Raw genomic sequence first — 25,256 nt, 5'->3', positions numbered from 1 at the left:
CGAGCCTGCACGGGCTCCCAAACTTTCCGTCTCCGGGCAACGCACCCCCCAAACCGGCCGGGGACACCACCCCCCTCCCCCCCGCCTTTTCCCCACGAGCGCGTCACTTCCGGGATCCGGCGTCACGCGTCACCGCGCCCCCGCGCCCCCGCGCCCCGCCCCCTTGCTCACCTAGCTGGGCGGGGCTCCGCGGACCGGCGCAGGTGGGCCTCGCTGTGCCCAGTCAGGTGGCTGGGAGGGCAAAGGGACGGCACCGTGTAGGTTCCCATTGTACAGGTGGAAGGCGACAAACAGGCCCACCTGTACGAGCCTCCTTAAAGGCAGCTTTCCCCAAGGGTTTTGGGAGCTCCTGGGACAGGAAATACGGTAGATCGTGGAAAAACAAAGAGGGACCTATGGGAGGCACACCTACATTTCCAATTCTTTCAGCACGCATAAATGAAACATGTGCTAGGCGAGGAGACCTCGTGATACAGAGGTGAATCAACGCCCTCCCCCTCGTACCTCAATGAGGGAAGAGAGGGAAAAACGTTCAAAATATCCTCGCCACTTCATCCTCCCAATCAATGCATGAAATGGCTCACTGAAGTGAAACGTTCAGAGGAGAGACCTCGCTCTCTGTAGGGTTTCCTCTCAGTCCAAACTGGCATAAAAGTGTCAGGTTTGTGAAACCAACCCCAATCTTGAGTACCAGTGAACCGAAATAAGTCATTTGGGTAGAAACTATGTTTGTTGTGTTCCCTGTTTCTAACTCTACGGTATCACCGTGGAGAGAATACTCGGATTGGATAAATTCTGCTCAAGCTTCTTTTAAAGTGCTCGCGGGATGGAAGGGAAATGCTGACAACTGAACGGGATCACAGGCCCGCGGTGTCCGTCCGGCGGAAATATACAAGGTTGAGTGCCCGCCTGAGTTGACCAATCCCAGGGAGCCGCATTCCCCGACACCGGCACAAGACGAAACTGAGTTTTCTCCCCTGTCCCCCAACTTTACTCCGAGGGAGACGGGTTAAGGAGGGGGTTAGCTAGCATGGCACTGTCAAAAAGGCGAAAAGGAAAAGAAAGTCCTTTGGGAAACGAAACTGCAAGTGCTGGTTTCCTAGCGAGGAGGAAGCACGCTGTAAACTCCGCAAGCCCAACTTTCCCGCTCCCACCTGTCACCAAACTAAAGTTAAAACGAAGCCCGCGAGTCCTCTACGCGCGACTCAAGCTGACCCCTCCGAAGAGCGGTAGGGGTGATGTCATCGCCGTGCGACGACAGGAAGTGAGTTCCCGGCCACTGTGCAGCTCCAGGTACCGAGCTCCTGCGTCTGACAGCGCCGCGATCTCCGCGTCCCTCGGGTCCTGTCCGCTATGGACAACGCCCGCGAGTCGCCCACGGACAAAGGTGGAGAGACGGGCGAGTCAGATGAGCCGGCTGCTGCTCCCGGGGACCCGGGGACTACCGACACGGACGGAATCCCAGAGGAAACTGAGGGAGACGGAGAAGCAGACTCGAAAGAAGCTGCCGCGGAGGAAGGCGAGGTAGGAAAAGTGTTGATGAGGCTGGACGTGTTGTCCGAGAGTGTGTGGCTGGCTGCTCGTCGGGCGTCCCGCTTAGTCCCTCCCAAACTACGAGAAATCTACCTCACCGTTACTCCTTCCAGATCTTCAACCGTCAGGAGGAAGGGGAGAGACGACAAAATAAAACGTTAGTGTTGATTCGGTTCCAGAGGCCCAGCCACTGGGTTAATGTTTTTAATCTCTGCCTTTAGGAATTAAAGCTACTGCTAAGGGAATTGGAACTAGCCTCTTGGCTTTCTTGGTGAGGAAATTGGGGTCCGATGACAGTCGGAGACTTAGTGCAAGAACTAAAACCCCAGATTCCTAGCACCCCTCTCACTGCAATATGGTGCCTCTTAAATGTTGTTTAAGACAACTTTCGTCTTTATAGGCGGCAGAGTCAATCAGTTCTGTTGTGCAGGTTAAATCTAGTTCTTATGCTCTTAGCACATTTAACTGCTACCAGTGACCTGGATGTTCAGGGGTCTCTATAACACAAAAACACCCAACGCATCCAATGTGCCACCCGAAGAGCTCAGCGGTGTTGCCTGGCTGAGCATCAGTCGGGGACGAGAACCCATGGTTCTCTGGGTTCCATTCTAGACGGAGCATCTTGAGCTCTTAGAGCTAGATGCAACTTAAGAGATCATAAGTGAACATTAGATTAGATGGAAATAGACTTTCAGAGCATAAAGTTATTGTGTGTGTGTGTGTGTGTGTGTGTGTTGGAGTCTCACTGTGTGTGTGTGTGTGTGTGTGTGTGTGTTGGAGTCTCACTCTGTCGCCCAGGCTGGAGTGCAGTGGCATGCTCAGGGCCACCGAAGCCTCGAACCTGCTGGGCTCAGGTGATCCTTCCGCCTCAGCCTTCCAAGTAGCTAGAACTACAGGCACGCACACCACGCCTGGCTAATTTTTTGATTTATTGTAGAGATGAGAGCTCACCAAGTTGCCCAGACTAGTCTGGAGCCTGTGAGCTCAAGGCAATCCTCTCACCTCAGCCTCCCAAAGTGCTGGGATTATAGGTGTGAGCCGCCACACCCAGCCCATAAATTTCTTACTTCATCAAAATATATGAAATAAGAACTTTTAGGAAAGAGAAAAATGTGACAAAACCATTTAAAAAAAATTTTTTATAACAGGTCTCAAGGACAAAAAGGATTTGAATGATTAGCTTAGTACACTAGAGAGCACATTACATATAGAAATCTGCATTCAACAAAGGATAAAATCATGATGCTTCTGAAATACTTTTAAAAATTCGTCATGTATAGACTACAAAGAAAGACATAAACCCTTGAAAGTAGAAATAACAGGCCACATCTTGTTAATGCAATACAATAAACCTGAAGTTAACAACAAAAAGCTTCTCCCCCCCAAGAACACAACTAACCACATGGATATTTTAAACTAGTTTTTACATAGCCCTCAGACTAAAGAAATTAGTAGAGAGAACACTATATCAAATTCTATGGGATATGACCAAAGCCTTATTTAAATTTTAAAAAATACTATTTTTATTAACAAAGATAATGAAAATAAGCATCCAATTCAAGAAACCAGAAAAAGAACAAAGAAAACCAGAAGAATGTAAGCACAAGGAGTTACTAAGGATAAAGTAGATAAAATTAAGACTTGGTTATTTGAAATGTAAATGTACAACATTATAAAGTAAGAAAGGGGACAGGCACAATAGCTCATGCCTGTAATCTCAGCCCTTGGGGAGGCAGAGACAGGAGAATGCCTGAGCCCAGGGGTTCAAGACTAGCCTGGGCAACATGGTGAGACCTCATCTCTACAGTAAATCCAAAAAAAATTAGCTGACCCTGGTGGTGCATGCCTCTAGTTCCAGCTGCATAGAAGGCTGAAGCGGAAGGATCACCTGAGCCCAGCATGTCGAAGCGATGGTGACTGTGAGTGTGCCACTGGCTCCAGCCTGGGTGACAGAGTAAGACTAACTCAAAAGGGGGGGGGGGGGTGGCGATGGGAGCCAAAGACACTGATACGGTGATCTTTAAAGTTATAAGAAAATTTAATGTTCAAGTTTTAGCCAAATAAATGTGAAAATCTAAGAAAAACAAGCATTTTTTTAGGGAAATATAAATCACCAAAATTGAAGCACAAAGAGGTTAGAAAACTTGTATAAATCAATAACTAGAAAGAAATTGAAAAAGTTGTCAGCTGGGTTCGGTGGCTCAGCCTGTAATCCTGCGCCTTGGGAGGCTAAGGTGAGTGGATTGCCTGAGCCCTCGGGTTCGAGACCCGCCTGGGCAACTTGGTGAGACCTCATCTCTACAATAAATCAAAAAAAACAGCCGAGCGTGGTAGCGCATGCCTGTAATTCCGGCTACTCGGAAGGCTGAGCCGGAGCCCAGCAGGTCGAGGCTGCGGTGGCTGGGAGCGGCCACTGCACTCCAGTCTGGGCGACAGAGTGAGACTCCAACTCAAAAAAACAAAACAAAACAAAAAAAATCTCATGAATGAGTTTTGTAGTACCTTAGGATTCTACATTAGGTTAAAAGGGATGAAATTTTGATTTAATTTTTGTTGTTATTAAACAAGCATTTACTAAGCACAAGTAAAACTGTTAAATACTGATGGGGAAGAGATATAAATAATAAGAGACAAATCTATCTTTAAAAAGTCTAATAATGGGAAATAAATATTTGCATGATATAGTAGGGTTGAAGGATAAGAACAGAGAAGCACTGTATCTAAAAAGCACACTTAAAAGTTCCAAATTGAGCCGGGCTCGGTGGCTCAGCAGCCTGTAATCTTGCGTTTTGGGAGGCTGAGGTGAGTGGATTGCCTGAGCCCGCGGGTTCGAGACCCGCCTGGGCAGCGAGACCTCATCTCTACAATAAATTAAAAAAAAAAATCAGCCGGGCATGGTAGCACATGCCTGTAGTTCCGGCTACTCGGAAGGCTGAGGTGGAAGGATCACAGGAGCCCAGAAGGTCGAGGCTGCGGTGGCCGGGAGCGGCCACTGCACTCCAGTCTGGGCGACAGAGTGAGACTCCAACTCAAAAAAAAAAAAAAAGTTCCAAATTGAAATAAACACTGTTTTGATAAGAGCAAGCCTCCTTTCCATATGGAATTATCAGCAATAAAGAGCTCTATAGATCTGGAGGCAGAAAAGCTGGCTGGGCTGGGCACAGTGGCTCACACCTGTAATCCCAGCACTGTGGGAAGCCAAGGCCAGAGGATTGCCTGAGCTCAGGGGTTCAAAATCAACCTGAGCAACTTGGCGAGACCTCGTCTCTACAATAAATCAAAAAAATTAGCTGGATGTGGTAGTTCAAGCCTGTAATCTCAGTACTTTGGGAGGATGAGATGAGAGGATTGCCTGAGCTTAGGGGTTCAAGACCAGCCCGGACAACTTGGTGAGACCTTGTCTCTACAATAAATAAAAAAATAAGTCAGGCGTGATAGCGCGCGCCTGTAGTTCCAGCTACTTGGAAGGTTGAGGCAGAAGGATCACCGAGTCCAGCAGGTCGTGGCTGCGGTGGCCGTGAGCGTGCCACTGCACTCCTAGTCTGGGAGACAGAATGAGACTCACACTAAAAAAAAAAAAAAAGAGCTGACTGGACGGAGAAGACTTTGCTGACATCCCCTTTAAAGAATGAGGTCAGAAGAGTGGGCCCAGGAAAGAGTGCTTTTCATGATCCTTGGCATTTCGTTAACCTTGTAGACAGATGCTGAAGCTGTGATCATAGCTGAACTGGAAAACTGGATTATTTAGCTGTTTTTCTTTCCACAGTTGAGCTATAATCCTTCTTTAGGAGACAAACTATACCTTATACTTGATGGTACAGTCAGTGCCTGGAACCGAAAAACTACTCAATAAATGGATTTGTTGTTCTGTAATGAGGATGATGTCTTCTTACCTTGCCCAAGCCTGGAAAGTAGGCCAAATATATAATAGGATTTCTTTCATCTTCCCAGCTCAAGAGTCAGGATGTCTCAGATTTAACAGCAGTTGAAAGGGAAGACTCATCATTACTTACTCCTGCAGCAAAAAAACTGAAAATAGATACCAAAGAAAAGAAAGAGAAGAAGCAGAAAGTAGATGAAGATGAGATTCAGAAGATGCAGTAAGTTACTTTCTTATCATTTCCCACTTTAAGACTCTAACTTGACCACATACATTTAATTTTTTTTTCTTGGTCTTTACATTTTTTTTCTTTTTTAAACTCAAAAGAAAATAAAGCAATTTGGGCCAGGCGCGGTGGCTCAGCCTGTAATCCCAGCACTATGGGAAGTGGAGGCCAAGGCGAAAGGATTACCTGAGCTCAGGGGTTCAAGAGGAGCCTGGGCAACTTGGTGAGACCTCGCCTCTACAATAAATCACAAAAAAATTAGCCGAGCATGGTGGTGTGCATCTGTAGTTCCAGCTACCTGGAAAGCTGAGGTGGAAAGATCACCTAAGCCCAGCAGGTCGAGGCTGCAGTGGCCATGGGCGTACCCCTGAACTCCAGCCTGGGTGACAAGAAAAAAAAAGAAAAGAAAGCAATTAATACATTATGTTATAGTATAAATATATAAATAGGTAAAAAGAAAAAAATCACCTTACCACCAAGAGATAAACACTGTTCATATCTTAATGTATATTCATTTTTCAAGATGGTTTCTGCCTATAATCCCAGCACTATGGGAGGTGGAGGTGAGAGGATTGCCTGAGCTCAGGGGTTCCAGACCAGCCTGGGCAACTTGGCCAGACCTCATCTCTACTCTACAATAAATCAAAATATCAACCAGGTGTGGTAGCATATGCCTATTACTTGGAAGGCTAAAGCAGAAGGATCACCTGAGCCCAGCAGGATGAGGTTGCAGTTACTGTGACCATGCCACTGCACTCTAGCCTGGGTGACAGAGTGAGACTCGACTCAAAAAAAAGAAAGAAAAAATGTCAAATATTGGAGACTACTAGGAGAGGAAGGTGGAGGGGCGGGGCACGTGATGACACACTGGGTACCTGGTCCACTATAAGGGGAAGAGAGGGCCAGTTACAAGAACAAACTTCACCTACTTATGTAATAAATGCCCACTTGTACTCCACAACTCAAAAATAAAAATAATTATTTTTTTGAGTTGGAGTCTCACTCTGTCACCCAGGCTGGAATGGAGCGGCACACACGCTCACGGCCACCACATCCTCGACTTGCTGGGCACAGGCAATCCTTCGGCCTCAGCCTTCCAAGTAGCTGGAACTACAGGCGTGTGCTACCACGCCCAGCTAATTTTTTGCTTTATTATAGAAATGAGGGAGGTCTCACCAAGTTGTTTAAGCTGGTCTCAAACCCCTGGGCTCAGGCAATCCTCTCGCCTCTGCTTCCCAAAGTGCTGGGATTACAGATGTGAGCCACCACCCCTAGCTTTTAAATGTCAAATACTGTTTTGTAACCTGTTTTTCACATTATATATGGTGAATGTTTTCTACGTCAGTAATTCTATGTCTAGGTCATAATTTTTGTAAAAATGGAAGTAACTTTATTATATTTCCTGTTTGTAAAAGTAGTATGAACTCACTGAAAAAAAAAACATTACCCATAAGCCCATCACTCAGAGATTTTTTTTTTAATTTTCTTTCCAGCTTAGTCTAATATCAATATATATTTGAATTTTTTTTCAAAAATGTTTTAAATGTTTGAGATATATATATATATATATATAGAGAGAGAGAGAGAGAGAGAGAGAGAGAAAGAAATATTTTCATGTCCCTAAAGCATCATTTTTAATGACTTCATATCCTATTATGTGGATGGACCATCAATTAACCACTTTCTGTAGCTGTTCTGATTGGGTTTTTTTCTTTGATATTATCTCTGATGAGTATCTTTGAACATATCCTTGCATACTTGTCCATTACTTCCTAAGATAAACTCCTAGAAGTCTAATTGCTAGCTCAAACAGTATAAACATTTTCAAAGGCTTTTCCTATGTATTTCCAAAGGTCTTCCAGTTCACACTGCTGGCTATATGAATTTGTGTCCCACAGTCCCACCAATACCATTCTTTTTTATCATTATCTATTTATGAAAAATGTTATCTTGTTTTAGGATATAATTTTCTTAGTTAATAATTAAAAGTTAATTTTTTTACCTCTATGTTAACCATTGGTATTCTTTGTTTTTTTTTTTGAATCGGACTCTCACTCTGTCACCCAGTCTGGAGGGCAGTGGCATGCCTGTCGGCCACCACAGTCTCAACCTGCTGGGCTCTGGCGATCCTTCCACCTCAGCCTTCCAAGTAGCCGGAACTACAGGCGCGTGCTACCACACCCAGCTAAGTTTTGATTTATTGTAGAGACGAGGTCTCGCCAAGTTGCCCAGGCGACTGCTAGTCTCAACCCTGTGGGCTCAGGCAATCTACTCATCTCAGCCTCCAAAAGTGCTAGGATTACAGGCTGAGCCACCGAGCCTGGCCAACCATTGGTATTCTTATAAATTACCTGTTCATGTCTTTTGCTCATTTTCTAAAGTTGATACAGCCATCTTTCTATTTATTTGGAAGAATTAATTCTATAATAAGAGTCACAGAGCCATAAAGTATGAATATATAACCACTTGTGTCTACAGGGCCCTGAGAAGGTAATGATTAGTTCCCCCAGGGGGCTGTCATTCACCTCCTCCTATATCTCCTCTAAGGGCCCATAGGGTCTGAGCTTAGTTCTCTCTCGTATCTCCACAGCACAGTATATGCTCAATAAATGGGTAAAAAAAAAGAGTATTAGCCATTTAATGTTGAAAACAAATTTGTATATTAAAATTTTACCGCAATATGAAATACAGTAAGGCAGAGTTATGCTTGTTTTTTTTTTTTTGAGTCGGAGTCTCACTCTGTCACGCAGCCTCGACCTGCTGGGCTCCGGCGATCCTTCCATCTCAGTCTTCCAAGTAACTGGAACTACAGGCACGTGCTACCACACCTGGCTAATTTTTTTGATTTATTGTAGAGATGAGGGCTCACCAAGTTGCCTAGGTGGGTCTCGAACCTGTGGGCTCAGGCAATCCACTCACCTCGGCCTCCCAAGGCGCGGGATTACAGGCTGAGCCACCGAGCTCGGCTGTTTTTTGTTTCCTTGAGTTGTGATCTCACTCTGTTGCCCGGCCAGCGTGCAATGGCATGATCACAGCTCCCACTGCAGCCTTGACCTCCTGGGCTCAGGCATCTTTCTTCTTCAGCCTCCCAAGTATCTGGGACTATAGGCATGCAGCGCCACGCCTGGCTAATTTTTTTATTTTTTTTTTGTAGAGATGAGGTCCACTGTGTTGCCCAGGACTCAAGCGACTCTTCCAAATGAGGCAGAGTTATGGAGACAGAGAAAGCCTAATGCTGAAAACACCATCTATATATTATGATACAGTGACCCAACATTGCTGTTTACGTTTTTGTTCTTAATAGGGAAGAAAAAAGTTGTATTTCATGTTTTCTCAAGAAACATGAAATGTTATTTTAGCTCCATTCCTCATAAGCACCAGGCCTAATGCCATTGACCAGCCCCCAAAGAACTCATTTTTTTCTTTGTCTGAAGACTTGCTTTTCTTGACTTAATAACATACATATATGGTGACTGACGCCTGTGATCCCTGCACCTTGGAAGCCCTAGGTGAGAGAGAAGATTGCTTGAGCCCAGGAGTTTGAGACCAGCCTAGGCACCTATAGTCTCAGCTACTCAGGAGGCTGAGGTAGGAGGATTACTTGAGCCTCAAGAGGTCAAGGCTGCAATGAGTGGTGATTATGCCACTGTACTCCAGCCTGGGTGACAGTGAGACTTTGTCTCAAAATATATATGTATATATGTTGAACATTCTTATAAGCTAACTTAATTACCTGAATCTTTGTTTAGAATTCTGGTTTCCTCTTTTTCTGAGGAGCAGCTGAACCGTTATGAAATGTATCGCCGATCGGCTTTCCCTAAGGCAGCTATTAAAAGGGTAAGGATGGACCACCACACTTCATTTCCATCATACATGAGGATCAAACCAGACTTAAGAGCTATGCCCATTGGCATTTTGAAATGAGGTGTTAGGCACATTGGTGAATCAGGTAGGTGGGAAAATAAAAACAACATGCCCCTCAATTATCTGACCTTTCTCTATGCAGAGCTCATTTATTGGTACGGTATCCCAAAGCCATCCTTTGACTATCTTAATCACAGTCTTTGTCTTTCTTTTAAGCTGATCCAGTCCATCACTGGCACCTCTGTGTCTCAGAATGTTGTTATTGCTATGTCTGGTATTTCCAAGGTTTTCGTCGGGGAGGTGGTTGAAGAAGGTGAGTAGTGTTGGTTACAAACACCGGATTGTACTCATGATGGTCTTATTTTTTGAGAATATCTATACTAGCCTGTGGTTCTAGCTACTTGGGAGGCTGAGATGGAAGGATCGCCTGAGCCCAGCAGGTTGAGGCTCTGTGGCTGTGAGCGTGCCACTGCACTCCAACAGAGCAAGATAATGACTGAGAAGAAAAAAAAAAGAGACAAGATATCAATACTAACGAACTTATTAAAGCACATGTGGGAGTTTCCATTTACACCAGGAGTAGGCCAAGTGGGGAATCTTGTATTCAGGACAACATGACCATTGTTCCTTGACAGTTTAAATAATGAGGGGACAGCACCATTTGGGAAATCCTCCTCCCTGATTATGTCCTCAGCCCAGGGTGACAGAAGCAGACTTGTATTTTCAACAGTGGACTTTGCTCATTTCTGCTGCCAAAAGTAAAGATACAAGAAAAGCCATCACCAGGGCTGACCTGTGGGGTATGGTGAGTTGTCCCTGTTGTTGTGACCCCTAGAATTGTCCCCTCTATTGAGTAAAAAGCCTGCCCATTTCCCATTGCTAATCTCTAGATGGTGAAATCTTTTTTTAAGCAGGAGATATGTTTTAAACTGTTGTCTGTGATAAAGCCTGATCTATGATTATACTAAAGCTAATGATACATTTTACAGCATTCTCTTAAGAAGGAAAAAAATGGCTTGGTTTATTTCCTTAGCAAGCTTAAGAAAGGTTAATGAGAATTACAGGACTCAAAAGGATTATGTGATTAATAAGTTCTTGCATGTAATGAAACTTTCTCCTTGCCCTCTGTTTAGCACTGGATGTGTGTGAGAAGTGGGGAGAAATGCCACCGCTCCAACCCAAACATATGAGAGAAGCTGTTCGAAGGCTAAAGTCAAAGGGACAGATCCCCAACTCGAAGCACAAAAAAATCATCTTCTTCTAGTCCAGAGTCTAGAAAGGCCTACTACTGATGGAAGAACTGGCTCCAGACTTCCTGTTTCATGAAATGTTCTGCATTGGTGCTTGTGTCTCAATCCTCCAAGGACTCCATGATTTTAATGTCTTTCTCAAAACTCTGATATTTGTCATGCCTACAGGGTGTGCAGCCTCCTTCGTACTTGCCTTGATGACTAAATTTGGGGACCTCTTAAGGCATTTCAGGGTATTTGTCTCTTGGCTGGTTTTAGACAGACAAAATCTTTCCAAGAGAGCTTTGAAGGTTTCACATTGAAGCCTGAAGTTGCTAAGACTTAAGTTGTTTCTCACATCTTATTATAAGTAGAGGAAGCAACCAGAAACTTTTTACTTGTGGTACCCTAACATAAAAGATGCAGTATTAGGAGTAGCAGAGGGGTCTGTGCTTATACACATTTAGCTTCTCCCGTGGATTTTGGTGAGTGATCATTAAATTGGTTTCCAATTTGCTATATGTATATTAATTACCTGTCTAGCTGGTTTGAATGGGGAGTTCATCACTCTTTTTTGTGTTCCAATATAACTGGTCTTGGCTTTGCTATAAAAGAACATTTGAGCGCTTCCCATTGTCTGATATATCATTAAAATACTTCAATCACTGTTTTTTGGGTTTTTTTTTTTAATTAAGAAAGGTGGATTTGGGCAACCCCTTCATGGGAACTTTTCTGTCCTCAATAAACCCTGCTTTCTCAAAAAAAAAAAAAAGGCAGATTTACTTATTTATTTTTTGAGTTGTAGCCTCACTCCGTCGCCCAGGCTGGAGTGCAGTGGCATGCTAATGGCCACCCCAGCATTGACTTGCTGGGTTCCAGCGATCCTTCCGCCTCAGCCTTACAAGTAGCTGGAACTACCACGCCCGGCTAATTTTTGATTTATTGTAGAGACAAAGTTTCGCTAAGTTGCCCAGGCTAGTCTTGAACCCACGGGTTCAGGCAATCCACTCGCCTTGGCCTCCCAAAGTGCTGAGCCACCAAGCCTGGCCAAGAAAGGTAGATTTATTATCGAGAAGCTATACTGTGAAGGATACCATGGGCAAGACAGCAGTGTCTGCTGTCTGCCTCAATCACTGTTAAAAACAATGTAAAAGCCCATGTATTTCAGATTCTTAAAAACAGATACACCACAGCCATTATTGTTTAATAAGTTTAATTTGCTTTTTTTCAGGTGGTTCACAGAACCAGTACACTCAAGGTTTGATTAGATATTGCGACATTAAATTTTCCCAATACTGACCAGGATTCCAATTCATGAGATACATTCTCATAGGTTTTCTCAAATAGAGCGGAATGAAGTGACCGTTTGTTGACAGTGATTAGCAATAATAAGGCTACTGTATGTAATTGGCAATCCCCAAGAGTTCTTTCCTCTCTACCATTGTCATAGGGAGAAGGGTTTTGAAGCTGTTCTGTTTTGAAGCTTTCCTGAGCATGTCTTAGAAGATTCCAGTTCTGTTTAGCACCCTGAATGGGGGAAACAGCTTGGACTCATGAAGTTGGGCAGTTGAGTATCTTACATTAAAACCCGTGGCTTTAAACATGTACTTAGCCAGTGGAGAAGACACTTCAGCGGGGCATTCCACAAAGAAATGCATTAAGATTCAGGCTAAATCTTGACCGAAAACCAATAAACAGACAAGAAAAAAATATTCTCAGCTCTGACAGTAATTTCTTAAACAGTTAGGAACTGTACCTATTGCAGTTAGAGATCTTGAATAAGGCTGAAACTTAGTATGTAATAAGGGAGGAAGATTAAATCCCAAGTCTATCCATTCAGCAAAGCCTCACTGTTAAAGGTTATCCGAGTGTTTCTCTCGTGCCATGGGGAAAAATGCCTCATGCAATAACAGCTACTGCCCAATATTCCTTTTCGGGCAGAAGGCGAGGGGGCAACCAGGTAAAGGCCTTCGTTTCTGAAAGGAATAGTGTCTCACACCTGATTCTCTCTGAAACCCTTGATGATGACTACGAGGCGTCAGGAGGCAAGGAAACAGCTTTTACAGTTCTTAGGTAACCAGATATCAGTACTACATTATGTAGCAAAGCTCATTTGTTTCCAGAGTTTTGTGATTTAACTATAACCAGTTTCGAAGTTTAGTGAGGCAAGTATTAAATAGGTGAGAAAAAAACCCTGATGTAAAAGTCTGGAGTGGAAAGTCACCATATATATATAGTATGGCGATACTTCAAACTACCCTCTTTCCAACACCATCCCCCACCCATTTCCCTCTGAGGGGAAAGTGATGTGAGTTAAAAGGAAGCATCTAAGTGATGGAGTGTGTGAGGGGTGGTGTTTACCCTTCCTTTATTTCATGCCCAGGAACCATCCTCTCAGAACCATGAAAAGGGGGCATCAAGGTCGAGGCCCAAGGCAAAACAAGGGTCAGATTGAATGTGTGGCAAAAGCAGCCACGTGAATAGAACTCACTCCTGTCTTATATCAGGAGAACTAGGCTAATTATTTCAGCATCTTGAAAACAATTTGAGATTGATAGCCATCCCCGCAGCCCGGTTAAAGAGAAGATTTAAACTCCAGTTCATATGCACTAAAGCATATCCCCAGTACATCCATCCATGTAAACAGGAAATCTGGACAATCACAGAGAATACACAGTTGTAAATGCTTCACAGCTGAAGTGGTAATGTGCAGCGGCAGAAGTCTTTGAGGGATAGCGGTGCTATCTCTCCAGACATTTTCTTGAGGTATTGTATTTCTTGTTCAGAGTCCTGCAGTTCCAAGGCAGAAATCATATGCAGTCCAAAAGGGCTGACATGACTATTTTTCCTTCCATTATGTTCCTCTGCACTTATTCTGAGGACTACCACCAGTTCACATTTCTTCATTATGAAAAAGTCTTTCTTACCCCGATAAATGAGAGTACAAAATGATGCAAGCTGAATTTTACTAGGATCCTATGGGATGGTGACCCTTACCACATTCCTGAGGGAGGATTTCAAGATACAATGGCAAAGCTGCCATTTAAGGAAAGCCAGAAAGTCTAGGACTCCACTTGTCACAAGACAAGGGCTCCAGACTCCATCAGAGAGCCCAGAAACTTCACTGAGCTCTGGACATTAGGGGCAGTCTCAGTATATGCCTTCCCCCAAGCATAAGCTAAGGTAAAGCTATGCCAAGCAATGGCTGTGAGGCATTTTCTTTGCATGGGGAGATGCCAGAGGCCTAGGGTGGGTAAGGGAGTAAGGGAACATGATTTTAAACCAATTCAGCTGATCCTAAGGTTGAATAATTCTATTTTCTGGCTATTGGATCTCCCTTCTTCCCCATCCAAGAACTTAGAGATGACGCACCTAAGACCAGAGATCCGTTCAGTTCAACACTCTGCCTTTGAAAGAAGTATGATGGGGTAGTTGTGGAGGGACACCATTACCCTCACAGCCATCCATCACCAAATAGCCCTGCTTATCTTTTGGGAGGCCATCACACAAGGATTCCTCTTAAACCTTCTGTGCCCACCCTTGAGGTTTTACACAACTTCTTGGACAGTGAGCTCCTTGTTTCTGACTTGCTATGAGAAGTGCTTGTAAGTTAAGTTACCAGAAATGCACAGACAATTGGATTAAGACATAATGGCTTTGTATGAAACCATTTTTCTGTGCTGTCTCCAAGAGCACTTGATGATGATGCCTACAGGAGAGTTAGGCTTTTGGCCCCAGCAGCTCATAGATCTCTCCTCCTTCCCCAGTGCTTCAGCTTCTTTCCTGAGTTCCAACAGAGCTCACTGCCTTATCAGTGATAGTTCTTCCATGAACACATCTCCTTACTCTTACTATGCTGAACCTCACCTGTCACTTGTCTAAGCATTCACGGCCCTGCTTATTATAACCCTTCTGGGTTTTGTCTAGTCTAACGTTCACTGTCTGAAAGTAGTGATACTTGATTTCATTGTAAAATCCTACTTTCAGGTTGTTTACAAAAATCCTAGATAAGACTGGACCAAGCATCAACCCTTAGGTACTTCCTCTGTTAACATTCTCTCCAGAAAGATGTTTCTTTATTCCTAAGTCTCTACTGCCTAAGCATATTCTCAAAATCTCATAGTAACTGGTGTTTTAAAAATTGCCTTAGTGAAGAAAATTGACAAAAGTTCTTTAAAAGTCTGAACTTGTCCTTGCATGAATACATGTTTCCTTTTATCCTCATAAAACTAGAATATGAGAGTCAAACATGATTTCCCATAAAAGAAACCTTTTACCTTTCCTTCCATAGGTCATGTGTGATCAAGACTTTAGTGATATCACTAAGTCACTATTTTACCTTCTTGCCAAGTAAAATATAAGTTAGCTGATGAGCTTCTGTTCAATCAACACAGACTGAAGTGTATCCCAGGGTAGAATGAATGAAGGTACAGTGTTGGAGAAGAATCAGATGGGAAAGGGGAAAAACAGTTCTTATGTAGGGCAGGGGAAAAGCCTAGTGGGGATTGAAGGGTTTTTGTTTTCTGCACTTAGTTCAAAATTACTTTTTTTATTTTTTTTTTGAGTTAGAGTCTCACTCTGTCGCCCAGACTGGAGTGTAGACCTTCTGGGCTCCAGCGATCCTTCTGCCTCAGGCTTCCAAGTAGTTGGAATTACAGGCATGCGCTACCACACCCGGCTGATTTTTTGATTTATTGTAGAAATGAGGTCTTGCTGCCCAGGCGGGTCTCAAACCCACGGGCTCAGGCAATCCACTCACCTCAGCCTCCCAAAGGCGCGGGATTACAGGCTGAGCCACCGAGCCTGACGACATTTTTTTTTTTTTTTTTTCCGAGTTGGAGTCTCTCTTTGTCGCCCAGACTGGAGTGCAGTGGCACGCTCCCGGCCAATGCAACCTTGACCTGCTGGGCTCCAGTGATCCTTCCGCCTCAGCCTTCCAAGTAGATGGAACTACAGGCACGCGCTACCATGCCCAGCTAATTTTTGATTTATTGTAGAGACAAGGTCTCACCAAGTTGCCCGGGTGGGTCTCGAACCCACGGGCTCAGGCAATCCACTCACCTCAGCCTCCCAAAGTACTGGGATTACAGGCTAAGCCTGGCTGATGATTAGTTTTTACAGTGATGGGGGAAGTGAGAGGCAAAAAGTTGAGATGTTTAGGTTAAAGTTTAAAACCTATTTTCAGCTCCCAAACACCAAGTGCTGAGGACAGCCATGGTAGAAAGTCACAATGCTGGGAAAGTAGATGTGCCAGGGACCCCAAGGAGATGAAGGAAACGACCTCTCAGTGCAGCTGTGGAAGACAGGCAGGACCCTAGGCAGGCAGTGGGTCCGAAGTAAGTTATCCTACTGATCCCACCATATCAAGCCTTCAGCCTAGCTCAGGGTAAATACATTTCCTTGATTTAAATTTCAAATCAATTGTGTTATAGATGGGGACGATGATATGGCTGAACCACTCCTGTTGTTTACTTTCTGCCACAGCATCACAATGATGAAATTATAACAGAAAGGAAGTTTAACCCTGAAAAATCTGTTTTTAATGCCAGTCACGATGACATGAGCTTGGTTCTTTCCAAAAAATGCAGAGTCCAGGTCTCCTTTATTCTTGTATCTCTCATTCCCCCTACCCCTCCTCCGCTGGGCTGCTTTCTGTTCCATTCCACTACCAGGGCCAAAGCTCAGGTCAAGGGCTTTATAGATCTGCTGTGGGAAGCTCTGAGACATGGACTCTTTGGTGGCTCTATAGGTGACTGAGGTGGGTACTTTCGCTTATTCACACAGGCTGTGAAGAAAGCAGATGTCCCTGCCATGAAACCACGAAGTGAAATGGCCCTACCGTATGCAGAGGGTCAAAAGGCTTTATACAGGAAAGATGTGATGCTAGAGTCACACACAAACCAGTTTCCAGGTTTCCTGGGATGTGGTCATGCTTTGCCCTGTCCTCCATCCAAGCGCACACACACAAGTGAATTGAGCACTCCATTCCCTCTGTCACTTGTAGCAGACTTATTCAACACTGGACAGTGCCTCCTGTCCTAGGTAGTGCTATTGCTGGTGATCTCGTCTCTCCTTGGCACAGATGGTTGAGCCACTGCTTTCAAAGCTCAAAGAGGGGGTTATATTTTCTTATCTCCTGAAGAAGTTTTTCTTTCTCTTGGTTGGCATTGGCCAATGCTTGTTTAGTTTCGATAAGTTCTTTTTGAAGGATAGGCAGTTCTTTCACCTGAGGAACAATAAGCAATTCGCAGTTCATGAGCATAGTAATACCACCTTGCGACAACAGCCAGTAAAGTGAATAGAGAAGAAGAGTTCAAGCAAAAAAATTCACAAGCTAGATCAATGATAAACAGAACTAGATCTTATTTTTTAAAATAGAGAGGGGGGTCTCACTATGTTGCCCAGGCTGGTCTCAAACGTCTGGCCTAGAACAATCTTCCCACCTTCGCGTCACAAAGCACTGAGATTACAGGCAAGAGCCACCATGCCCAGCCTTCAACTAAATCTTTTTTAAGAGCCTAATTCCCTCTTCAGAGTTCATCAACAGATGAAGTACATGACCAGCCACCATTCTTCTCCAGCTCCTGACTTACATACTCTAGTCAGCACTTCTTGAAGCTGCTGCTAGGTGACGGGAACTCAAACCTCCTTATACACAGTCAAGCAATCTTTCAGCCCCCTGGGATTTCTCAGTTTTGCAATTACAGCCCCTTAAGGGTTATAAGAAGGTTATTATTTAGTTAGGTCCTCACCTGCTGTCCAGAAACCTCTCCTGTGGGCATCAGGAACACCTGTTCTTTTGGGGGTTGCCTCTTCTCACTCTTAGGTACTTCAGCTGCTGGTCTGTCCTGAGCAGTAGCTGGGAAAAAAAGTACTGTTGTTGGTTTGTTTGTTTTTGGTTGTTTTTTTTTTTTTTTTTAATTGGAGTCTCACTCTGTCGCCCAGGTTGGAAGGCAGTGGCATGCGCACAGCCACCGCAGCCTCGACCTGCTGGGTTCAGGCAATCCTTCTGCCTTAGTCTTCCAAGAAGCTGGAAATACAGGCATGTGCCATCACAACCAGCTAATTTTTCTTGATTTATTGTAGAGATGGGGTCTTGCCAAGTTGCCCAGGTTAGTCTCGAACCCGTGGGCTCAGGCAATTCTCTCACCTCAGCCTCCCGAAGTGCTGGGATTAGAGGCATGAGCCACGATGCCTGGTCTGTTTTGTTTTTGAGCCAAGGTCTCACTCTGATGCCCAGGCAGAAGTGCAGTGGTATGATCATAGCTCATTGAAGCCTAGAAGTCCTGGACTCAAGTGATCCTCCCAACTCAGTCTCTAAGTAGCTAGGTAGCTCAGGCAATCCACTTACCTCAGCCTCCCAAAGGCACGGGATTACAGGCTGAGTCACCGGGCTCGGCTTAATTTTTACTTTTATAGAGATAGAATCTTACTACGTTGCCCAGTCTGGTCTCAAAAGTAAAAGGTCCGACTGACAAACTGTTGCGAACTCCCAGACAGTTCCTAGGTGTCATTTATAGAAAAAAGGCAGAGAAGCCAGCAGGCGGATAAACCCGACTCACCGCCTATGTGGAACACACCATCATCACTCCGCTTCAGCACAACATGTTCCATGGCCAGAGTGATGGGGACAGGGCCTGGAGACGTTGGATAGATGGGGGGGATATCATCCTGCAGGAAAGAGGGAAACCACATAATGCCCCCAGGCAGCTCAAACCAACTTAGGTCACATAACCCATGCTCCTGCCATTCTGCCTGAGGCAGTTTTATGCTGCTGTGTCTCTATACAGTATTGGAAGGAACGAGAGACATAACTGAGTTTCTTCCATTCTAGAGATGGGGCAACAGAGGATCAGATATCCTGATGGCTTGCACACAGAACTGCATGCCAAAGATGAAGATAAGGTTAAAGACAAGGTCTCCTCACCTGAACACTGGCTTCCTTGACAAAAACACACACTTACACACCACCATGACACTGACAGAATGCTAGCATGCATTTCCTCACTTGATCCTCACCACAGTTTACAGTGACATGGGAAGAGGTAAGAGCTGTCACTGCTTGCTTGCTTGACAAAGTGCAGGGCAAAAACCAATTTGCCCTTGCTCGACAAAACCCCAAAGTTCCTTATACCTTTAGGGTGATGCTGGAGTTCAGGAGCTCAATCTGCATGGGGACTACCACTGGGACCTCCTCATCCTCCAGGAAGGGACCCAGGCCATTGAGCACCGAAGTGAGCATCTCAAGGTCACAGTCGCGAAGCAAGAAATGCAGGAAGCCATTTTGTGTGGCAAGGGGGGAATGAACAGCTGCACCAGGCCCCACCTCAAAGCGAAGGCCCACAGCTGGCCTGATGTGGCCAGTCTTCACAGTGGAAGATTCCTGAAAGCATGTACCTTTGTGAGGAAAGACAAGGAAAACAATTAATTAAATGTCTCTTCTTTCCTCTGAGTCTTGGTCTCATCTCTCACTAATAAAGTCAAGTAGAATCTGTACTTATCTCTCCAAAACTCCATGTAGTACAATCTCAGTTGAAGCCAAGGCTATGGACAACTTACATATTATGGTAACTAGAATAACCATTTTGGAAAATAATTTGGGATTATCTAGTAAAGTTGAAGCTGCAACTACCCTAATGATCTAGAGATTAAATAATCAGAAATATAACTCTGGAGATAGCCAGGCGTGGTGGCTCATGCCTGTAATCCCAAAAATTTGGGAGGCAGAGGCAAGAGGATTGCCTGTGCCCACAGGTTCGAGAACAGCCTGGGCAACATGGCGAGACCTTGTCTCTACAATAAATAAATTTTTTAAAAAATTAGCCAAGCATGGTGGTGCATGCCTGTAGTTCCAGCTACTTGGTGGAAGGATCACCTGAGCCCAGCAGGTCGAGGCTGAGTTGGCCGTGAGTGTGTCACTGCACTCCAGCCTGGGTGAGAGAGTAAGACTCCCACTCAAAAAAACAAAAAAGAATGCAACCCTGGAGAAGCTCTCAAACATGTAAACTAGGAAACAGGTACAAGGATGTTCACACCAACCCTATTTGAAATAGCAAAAAAACCTGGAAAAATCCCAAATGTCTGTTCAAAATAGACTAAAAAAGTAAACAGGGTAATGAGTACAGGAATATTTTGAGAGTGATGGAACTGTTCTAAAATTGGGTTATGGTGATAGCTATGCAACTCTGTAAATTTACTAAAACTTACAGAATTGTGCACTTAAAATGAGTGGATTTCATGCTATGCAAATTATCTCAATAAAATTGTTTTTAAAAGCAAAAAAGTGGTGCATTTATATAATAAAATGTTATGTTGTAGTGAAAACGTTATATAGTAGTGAGGCCACAGCCTCAACCTGCTGGGCTTAGGCGATCCTTCTGCCTCAGTCTTCCAAGTAGTTGGAACTACTACCATGCCTGGCTAATTTTTTGGTTTATTGTAGAGACAAGGTCTTGCCAAGTTGCACAAGATGGTCTCAAACCCCTAGAATCAGGCAATCCTCTCGCCTTCATCTCCCAAAGTGCTGGAATTACAGACATGAGCCACCGTGCTCAGCTTCATTAAAAGTTTTAAACAAAACATGTAACATAAGCCCAGATTTCTCCTGTCATCTTTTATAAATGGTAATTCACATCAAAGGATTGAATGTGAATGACAGAATTTCCCTGATCAGATACATTTTGTGTCAGCAGCCACAAAACAAAGAATTGGACACTGTCCTCATCCATAAGCTCAAGGAGTACCTGGGAAGTCAAGATGGAAAATAGCACAATGAGGGCAAAGCTACAGAAAGAGCTCTGGAAGGCTCCTTGTAAGAAAGTCTTCACTGGAGAGTTTTTCCTTCTCATGATGGCTGCAGGAAAGAAGAACTAAGAGCTTAGCACTAGAGTGCTGCCCTTAGCAGAGGTCCCCAACGTGCCCTGTTAGGAACTGGGCAGCACAGGAGGTGAGCAGTTGGCAAGTGAGCAAAGCTTCATCTGTATTTATAGCCACTCCTCATTACTCGCGTTACTTTATGAGCTCCACCTTCTGTCGGCTCAGCGGCGCATTAGATTCTCATACATTACAATGTAATAATAATATAAATAAAGTGTATAATAAATGTAATGCGCTTGAATCATCCCAAAACCATTACCCTACCTCCCCACCCATGGAAAAATTGTCTTCCTTGAAACTGATCCCTGATGCCAAAAAGACTGGGGACTGTTGCTGGAGCACAGTGACAAGTGCAGATTAATCCATGGCTGCCCTAGATAAGTATCACCAGTTCTCCTGGAATGACCGCAATCCTCACCCAGGCACTGTCCACGCAGGAACTGCCAGAGTCCCACGGTGCCCAACTGCTGGAGGGACAGCTCCTCTGCTTGCAGGGCTACAGTCAGGTCCTCACCACGTACCTCAATTCCAAAAGACACCTCATTGACTTTCAGGACCAGAACCGAGACCTGTCAAAGGAGATTCTCTTAGCCCTAAGTCCCAAGCTTCCAGTCCAGAACCTATCCTCTGCAGAGAAGAAAGTAGAGCAGCTGACCGGGTGAAAGATGAGGTCTTCTCCATTGGGTGAAACTGAGCTGTGAGCCTCTGGTGACCCCTGGCCATAATTATCCACAGCAGGGCTCCCTTGAACACCAGCATCATCCAAGACATTTGAAAAAGATTCTGGGGGAACAGAATCTGGGCCAGACTCTGCATAAGGATGAGAAAATCAAATTCAAAAGTCAAATTATTCTGTTCAAATAAACCCAACCTCTAAAAACAATGACTACTGTAAAAATAAAACAAAATATTTATGGCATTTATAAAACAACTGGAAATTTGAGGGCTTACTGGATATTTGATGAATTTAAGGAATTACTGTTATTTTTTTTAAGTGTGCTGATGGTATCTAGTCACATTTTTTTTTAAATCTAACTCTGCTGCCCAGGCTGGAGTGCAGTGACTCATGGCCATCACAGCCTCGATCTGCTGGGCTCAGGCAATCCTTCTACCTCAGCCTCCAAAATAGCTGAAACTACAGGTGTGCGCCACCACACCTGGCTAATTTTTTGATTTATTGTAGAGATTAGGTCTCACCATGTTGCCCAGGCTGGTCTCAAACCCATGAGCACAGGCAATCCTCTCACTTCCACCTCCCAAAGTGCTGGAATTACAGGCATGAGCCACCACACCCAGCTCTGGTCACATTTTTAAAAGTTTATAAATGGAAACAACCCAAATGTCCATCCATGTATGGAAGGATAAACAATTTGGTATATGCATACAATGCAACATTATTCAACCACAAAAAGTAAGGAAATTCTGACAGATGCTATAATATAGGAGAACCTTGCAGACATTATACTGAGTGGAATAATCCATTTACAAAAGGATAAATGCTGTATCATTCTACTTATATGAGGTACCTAAAGTAGTCAAATTCTTAGACAGAAAGTGGAGAGGTGTTGCAGGGCTGGAGGGAAAGAGAATGGGGAGTTAATGTTTAACAAGTACAGAATTTCAGTTTTGTAAGATGAAAAACATCCTGGAGATAGATAGTAGTGATGATTCTATGACAATCAGAATGTACTTAATGCCACTGAACTGTACATTTAAAAATGGTTAGGATGGAGTATTTTCTATGTATTTTACTACAATTTTTAAAAAATGTAAGTCTGTATTTTATAGCAATGCATAACTAAAAATATTTATGGATTAACGGATATGTTTGGGACCTGCTTCAAAATAATATGGAAGGAAGGAAAGTGGGCAATAGTATATATGAAACAAAAATGGCCATGAGTTTTCAATGCTGAAGCGATGTAATAGGTGTATGAGGGTTCATTACTTGATTCTGCTACTTTTTTTTTTTTTTTGAGTGGGAGTCTCACTCTGTCACCCAGGCTGGAGAGCAGTGGCATGCTCCTGGCCACCGCAGCCTCAACCTGCTGGGCTCAGGCGATCCTTCCACCTCAGCCTTCCAAGTAGTTGGAACTACAGGCAAGCGCCAAATATGCTCGGCTAATTTTTTGATTTGTTGTAGAGATGAAGTCTCGCCAAGTTGCCCAGGCTGGTCTCGAACCCATGGGCTCAGGCAATCCTCTCACCTCCGCCTCCCAAAGTGCTGGGATTATAGGCATGAGCCACCACACCTGGCTTCACTTTTTTAAATTAACTAATTAATTTTTAATTTTATTTTTTTTTTTTAAATTTTTATTATAAAGATGTGGGGTGTATTTCAGGGTTAGGTATATAAACATCGATCATGCAGGTACCCTTGCTGATGAGGTATGCCTCTCCCTCCCCTAGCAGTTTCCCTTAACTGCCAACCCCACCCCACCCCCACTTTTTTTTTTAAATGAGTCATAGTCTCACTCTATCACCCAGGCTGGAGTGCAGTGGCAGGCTCATGGTCACCACAACCTTGACCTGTTGGGCTCAGGTGATCCTTCCACCTCAACCTTCCAAGTAGCTGGAACCATAGGTGCCTGCCACCACGCCTGGCTAATTTTTTGATTTATTATAGAGATACGGTCTCGTCAAGTTGTCCAGGCTGGTCTCAAACCCCTGGGCGCAGACGATCCTCTCACCACTGCCTCCCAAAGTGTTGAGATTACAAGTGTGAGCCACTGCTCCTGGCCTACTTTTTTTTCTTAAGTCACTGTCACCCAGGCTGGAGAGCAGTGGCACAATCATAGCTCACCACAGCCTTGACCTCCTGGGCTCAGGCAATCCTCCCACCTCAGCCTCCTGAGTAGCTGGTACTACAGACAACATACCACCACACACGTGCACGCGCGCGCACACACACACACGCGCACACACACACATGGCTAATTGTTAGATTTTTTTTTTGTTGAGACAAGTTCTCACTATGTTGCCTAGGCTGGTCTCGAATTCCTGGGTTCAAGCAATCCTCTTGCATCAGCCTCTCAAAGTGCTGGGATTACAGGCATGTGCCATAGCACCTGGCCTAATTCTATCTACTTTTAGACATATTTGAAATTTTCCATAAGAAGTTAAAATTAGGCCAGGTTCAGTGACTCAGCACTATACGAGGCTGAGGCAAGTGGATTGCCTGAGCCTGCGGGTTCGAGACCCCAGCATGGGCAACTTGGCAAGACCTCTTTCTTCTCTACAAAAAAATAAAAAAGTAGCCAAGCATGGTAGCATGCACCTATAGTTCCGGCTACTTGGAAGGCTGAAACAGGATTGCCGGAGCCCAGCAGGTCAACACTGGGGTTGCCATAAGTGTGCTACAGCACTCCAGCCTGGACGACAGAGTGAGACTCCAATTCAAAAAAAGAAAAAAAGAAGTTAAAAAAAATAATAACAAGCTGGGCTCGGTGGCTCATCCTGTAATCCCGCGCTTTGGGAGGCTGAGGTGAGTGGATTGCCTAAGCCTGCGGGGTTCGAGACACGCCTGGGCAACTTGGTGAGACCTCAACTCTACAAATCAAAAAATTAGCCGGGCGTGGTAGCGCACGCCTGTAGTTCCAGCTCCTTGGAAAGCTGAGGCGGAAGGATCGCCGGAGCCCAGCAGATCGAGGCTGCGGTGGCCGGGAGCAGCCACTGCACTCCAGTCTGGGCAACAGAGCAAGACTCCGACTCCAAAAAAAAAAAACAGAAAGTTACTTGTTTTATCAGTAGACAAAAAGCTATTTTCCAACAATAAAATACACAGGCAAAAAAACAGACAACAATCATATTCACACCATTGATACCAATCATGAAACTATCCTACTTGGTGTAGCTATATGATTGTAAGACTAGTACTTTCTCCTTTGGTTTGAATTTCTTTCTGTGAAAAATGTCGAGTATTAACCAATAACCTAGAAGATGTAGAGATAAAACCAGAGCCACAAATCCACTAATTTTGTTTTTGCTTTGGTTAAGAAAATGTCTATATCTCAGTCTGAATACAAGCAGCAGAGAGAACCCTTTCTGGACTTCTCCAACTTTGGCTGCCTCTGCTCCCACATACCAGACTCCAAGAGCATCACAAAGCTATCGCTGCCATCACTGTCCACTGAAATCCGGTCTTCGGGGCCACTGTTATCCAATGAGACACCATCAAATGACTGTTGAGATATTGTCCTCTTCATGGAGAAAAATCGGAGTCGGGCAGCACCTCCACTCACTGGGGCTGCCACCCCCTCATCTGTCTTGACCATGGGATCCCTGTTTAAACACAAAAACAAAACCTATAAATGTGGCTTTAGACACATGTTTGTTCCCACCCACTTACAATACCTCTCCCCTTAAGCTTAGACAGTTATTGTGAACAGAAACCTTAACATTACCTGTTACTACTATAAAGGGATCAGGTCAGTTTTCAACTGCTGGCCTTTCTGAATCCTTATTTCAGCATCTCTAACTGCAGAAAAAGCTCTCCCAAATTAACATTAAATGTAAAGGGTGCCGGGCTCGGTGCTTAGCCTGTAATCCTGCACCTTGGAAGGCTGAGGCGAGTGGATTGCCTGAGCCTGCAGGTTCGAGACCTGCCTGGGCAACTTGGCAAGACCTCATCTCTACAACAAATCAAAAA

General features: G+C 44.4%; 2 protein-coding genes across 6 annotated transcripts in view; one reads left to right on the top strand and one right to left on the bottom strand.

The window, feature by feature from the left end:
- The first annotated feature begins 1,223 nt into the window (after positions 1-1,223).
- TAF11 (TATA-box binding protein associated factor 11) overlaps positions 1,224-25,256 on the top strand; it is a 40,000-nt gene continuing 15,967 nt past the window's right edge. Inside the window, exons 1-6 of one of the 5 annotated variants that reach the window (XR_002481978.1) lie at positions 1,224-1,524; positions 5,485-5,633; positions 9,389-9,476; positions 9,720-9,816; positions 10,637-10,992; positions 12,461-12,918. Coding sequence is in view for 3 of the 5 variants with exons in the window: in XM_008058489.2 (XP_008056680.1) it covers positions 1,354-1,524; positions 5,485-5,633; positions 9,389-9,476; positions 9,720-9,816; positions 10,637-10,767 (636 nt within the window). In the remaining 2 variants the exon portion in view is untranslated. Of the gene's footprint in view, positions 1,525-5,484; positions 5,634-9,388; positions 9,477-9,719; positions 9,817-10,197; positions 10,309-10,636; positions 11,403-12,460; positions 12,919-25,256 lie in introns of those variants that run through there. The other 4 variants (XM_021712565.1, XM_008058489.2, XR_002481979.1 and 1 more) reach the window with 4 other exon arrangements.
- UHRF1BP1 (UHRF1 binding protein 1) overlaps positions 16,250-25,256 on the bottom strand; it is a gene marked incomplete at its 5' end in the record, with an annotated part of 67,421 nt that continues 58,414 nt past the window's right edge. Inside the window, 7 exons of the mRNA XM_008058502.2 lie at positions 16,250-16,958; positions 17,485-17,591; positions 18,295-18,403; positions 18,867-19,129; positions 21,027-21,177; positions 21,264-21,418; positions 24,693-24,889. Of these exons, the coding sequence (XP_008056693.2) occupies positions 16,833-16,958; positions 17,485-17,591; positions 18,295-18,403; positions 18,867-19,129; positions 21,027-21,177; positions 21,264-21,418; positions 24,693-24,889 (1,108 nt within the window). The remainder of the gene's footprint in view (positions 16,959-17,484; positions 17,592-18,294; positions 18,404-18,866; positions 19,130-21,026; positions 21,178-21,263; positions 21,419-24,692; positions 24,890-25,256) is intronic.

This window comes from Carlito syrichta, unplaced genomic scaffold, assembly GCF_000164805.1.
Source record: "Carlito syrichta isolate Samal-C Ts95f unplaced genomic scaffold, Tarsius_syrichta-2.0.1 Scaffold303364, whole genome shotgun sequence".
NCBI classification, from domain to species: Eukaryota; Metazoa; Chordata; class Mammalia; order Primates; family Tarsiidae; genus Carlito; species Carlito syrichta.
The sequence above is the reverse complement of the archived record's forward strand: the minus strand, read 5'-3'. Positions and strand labels throughout refer to the sequence as shown.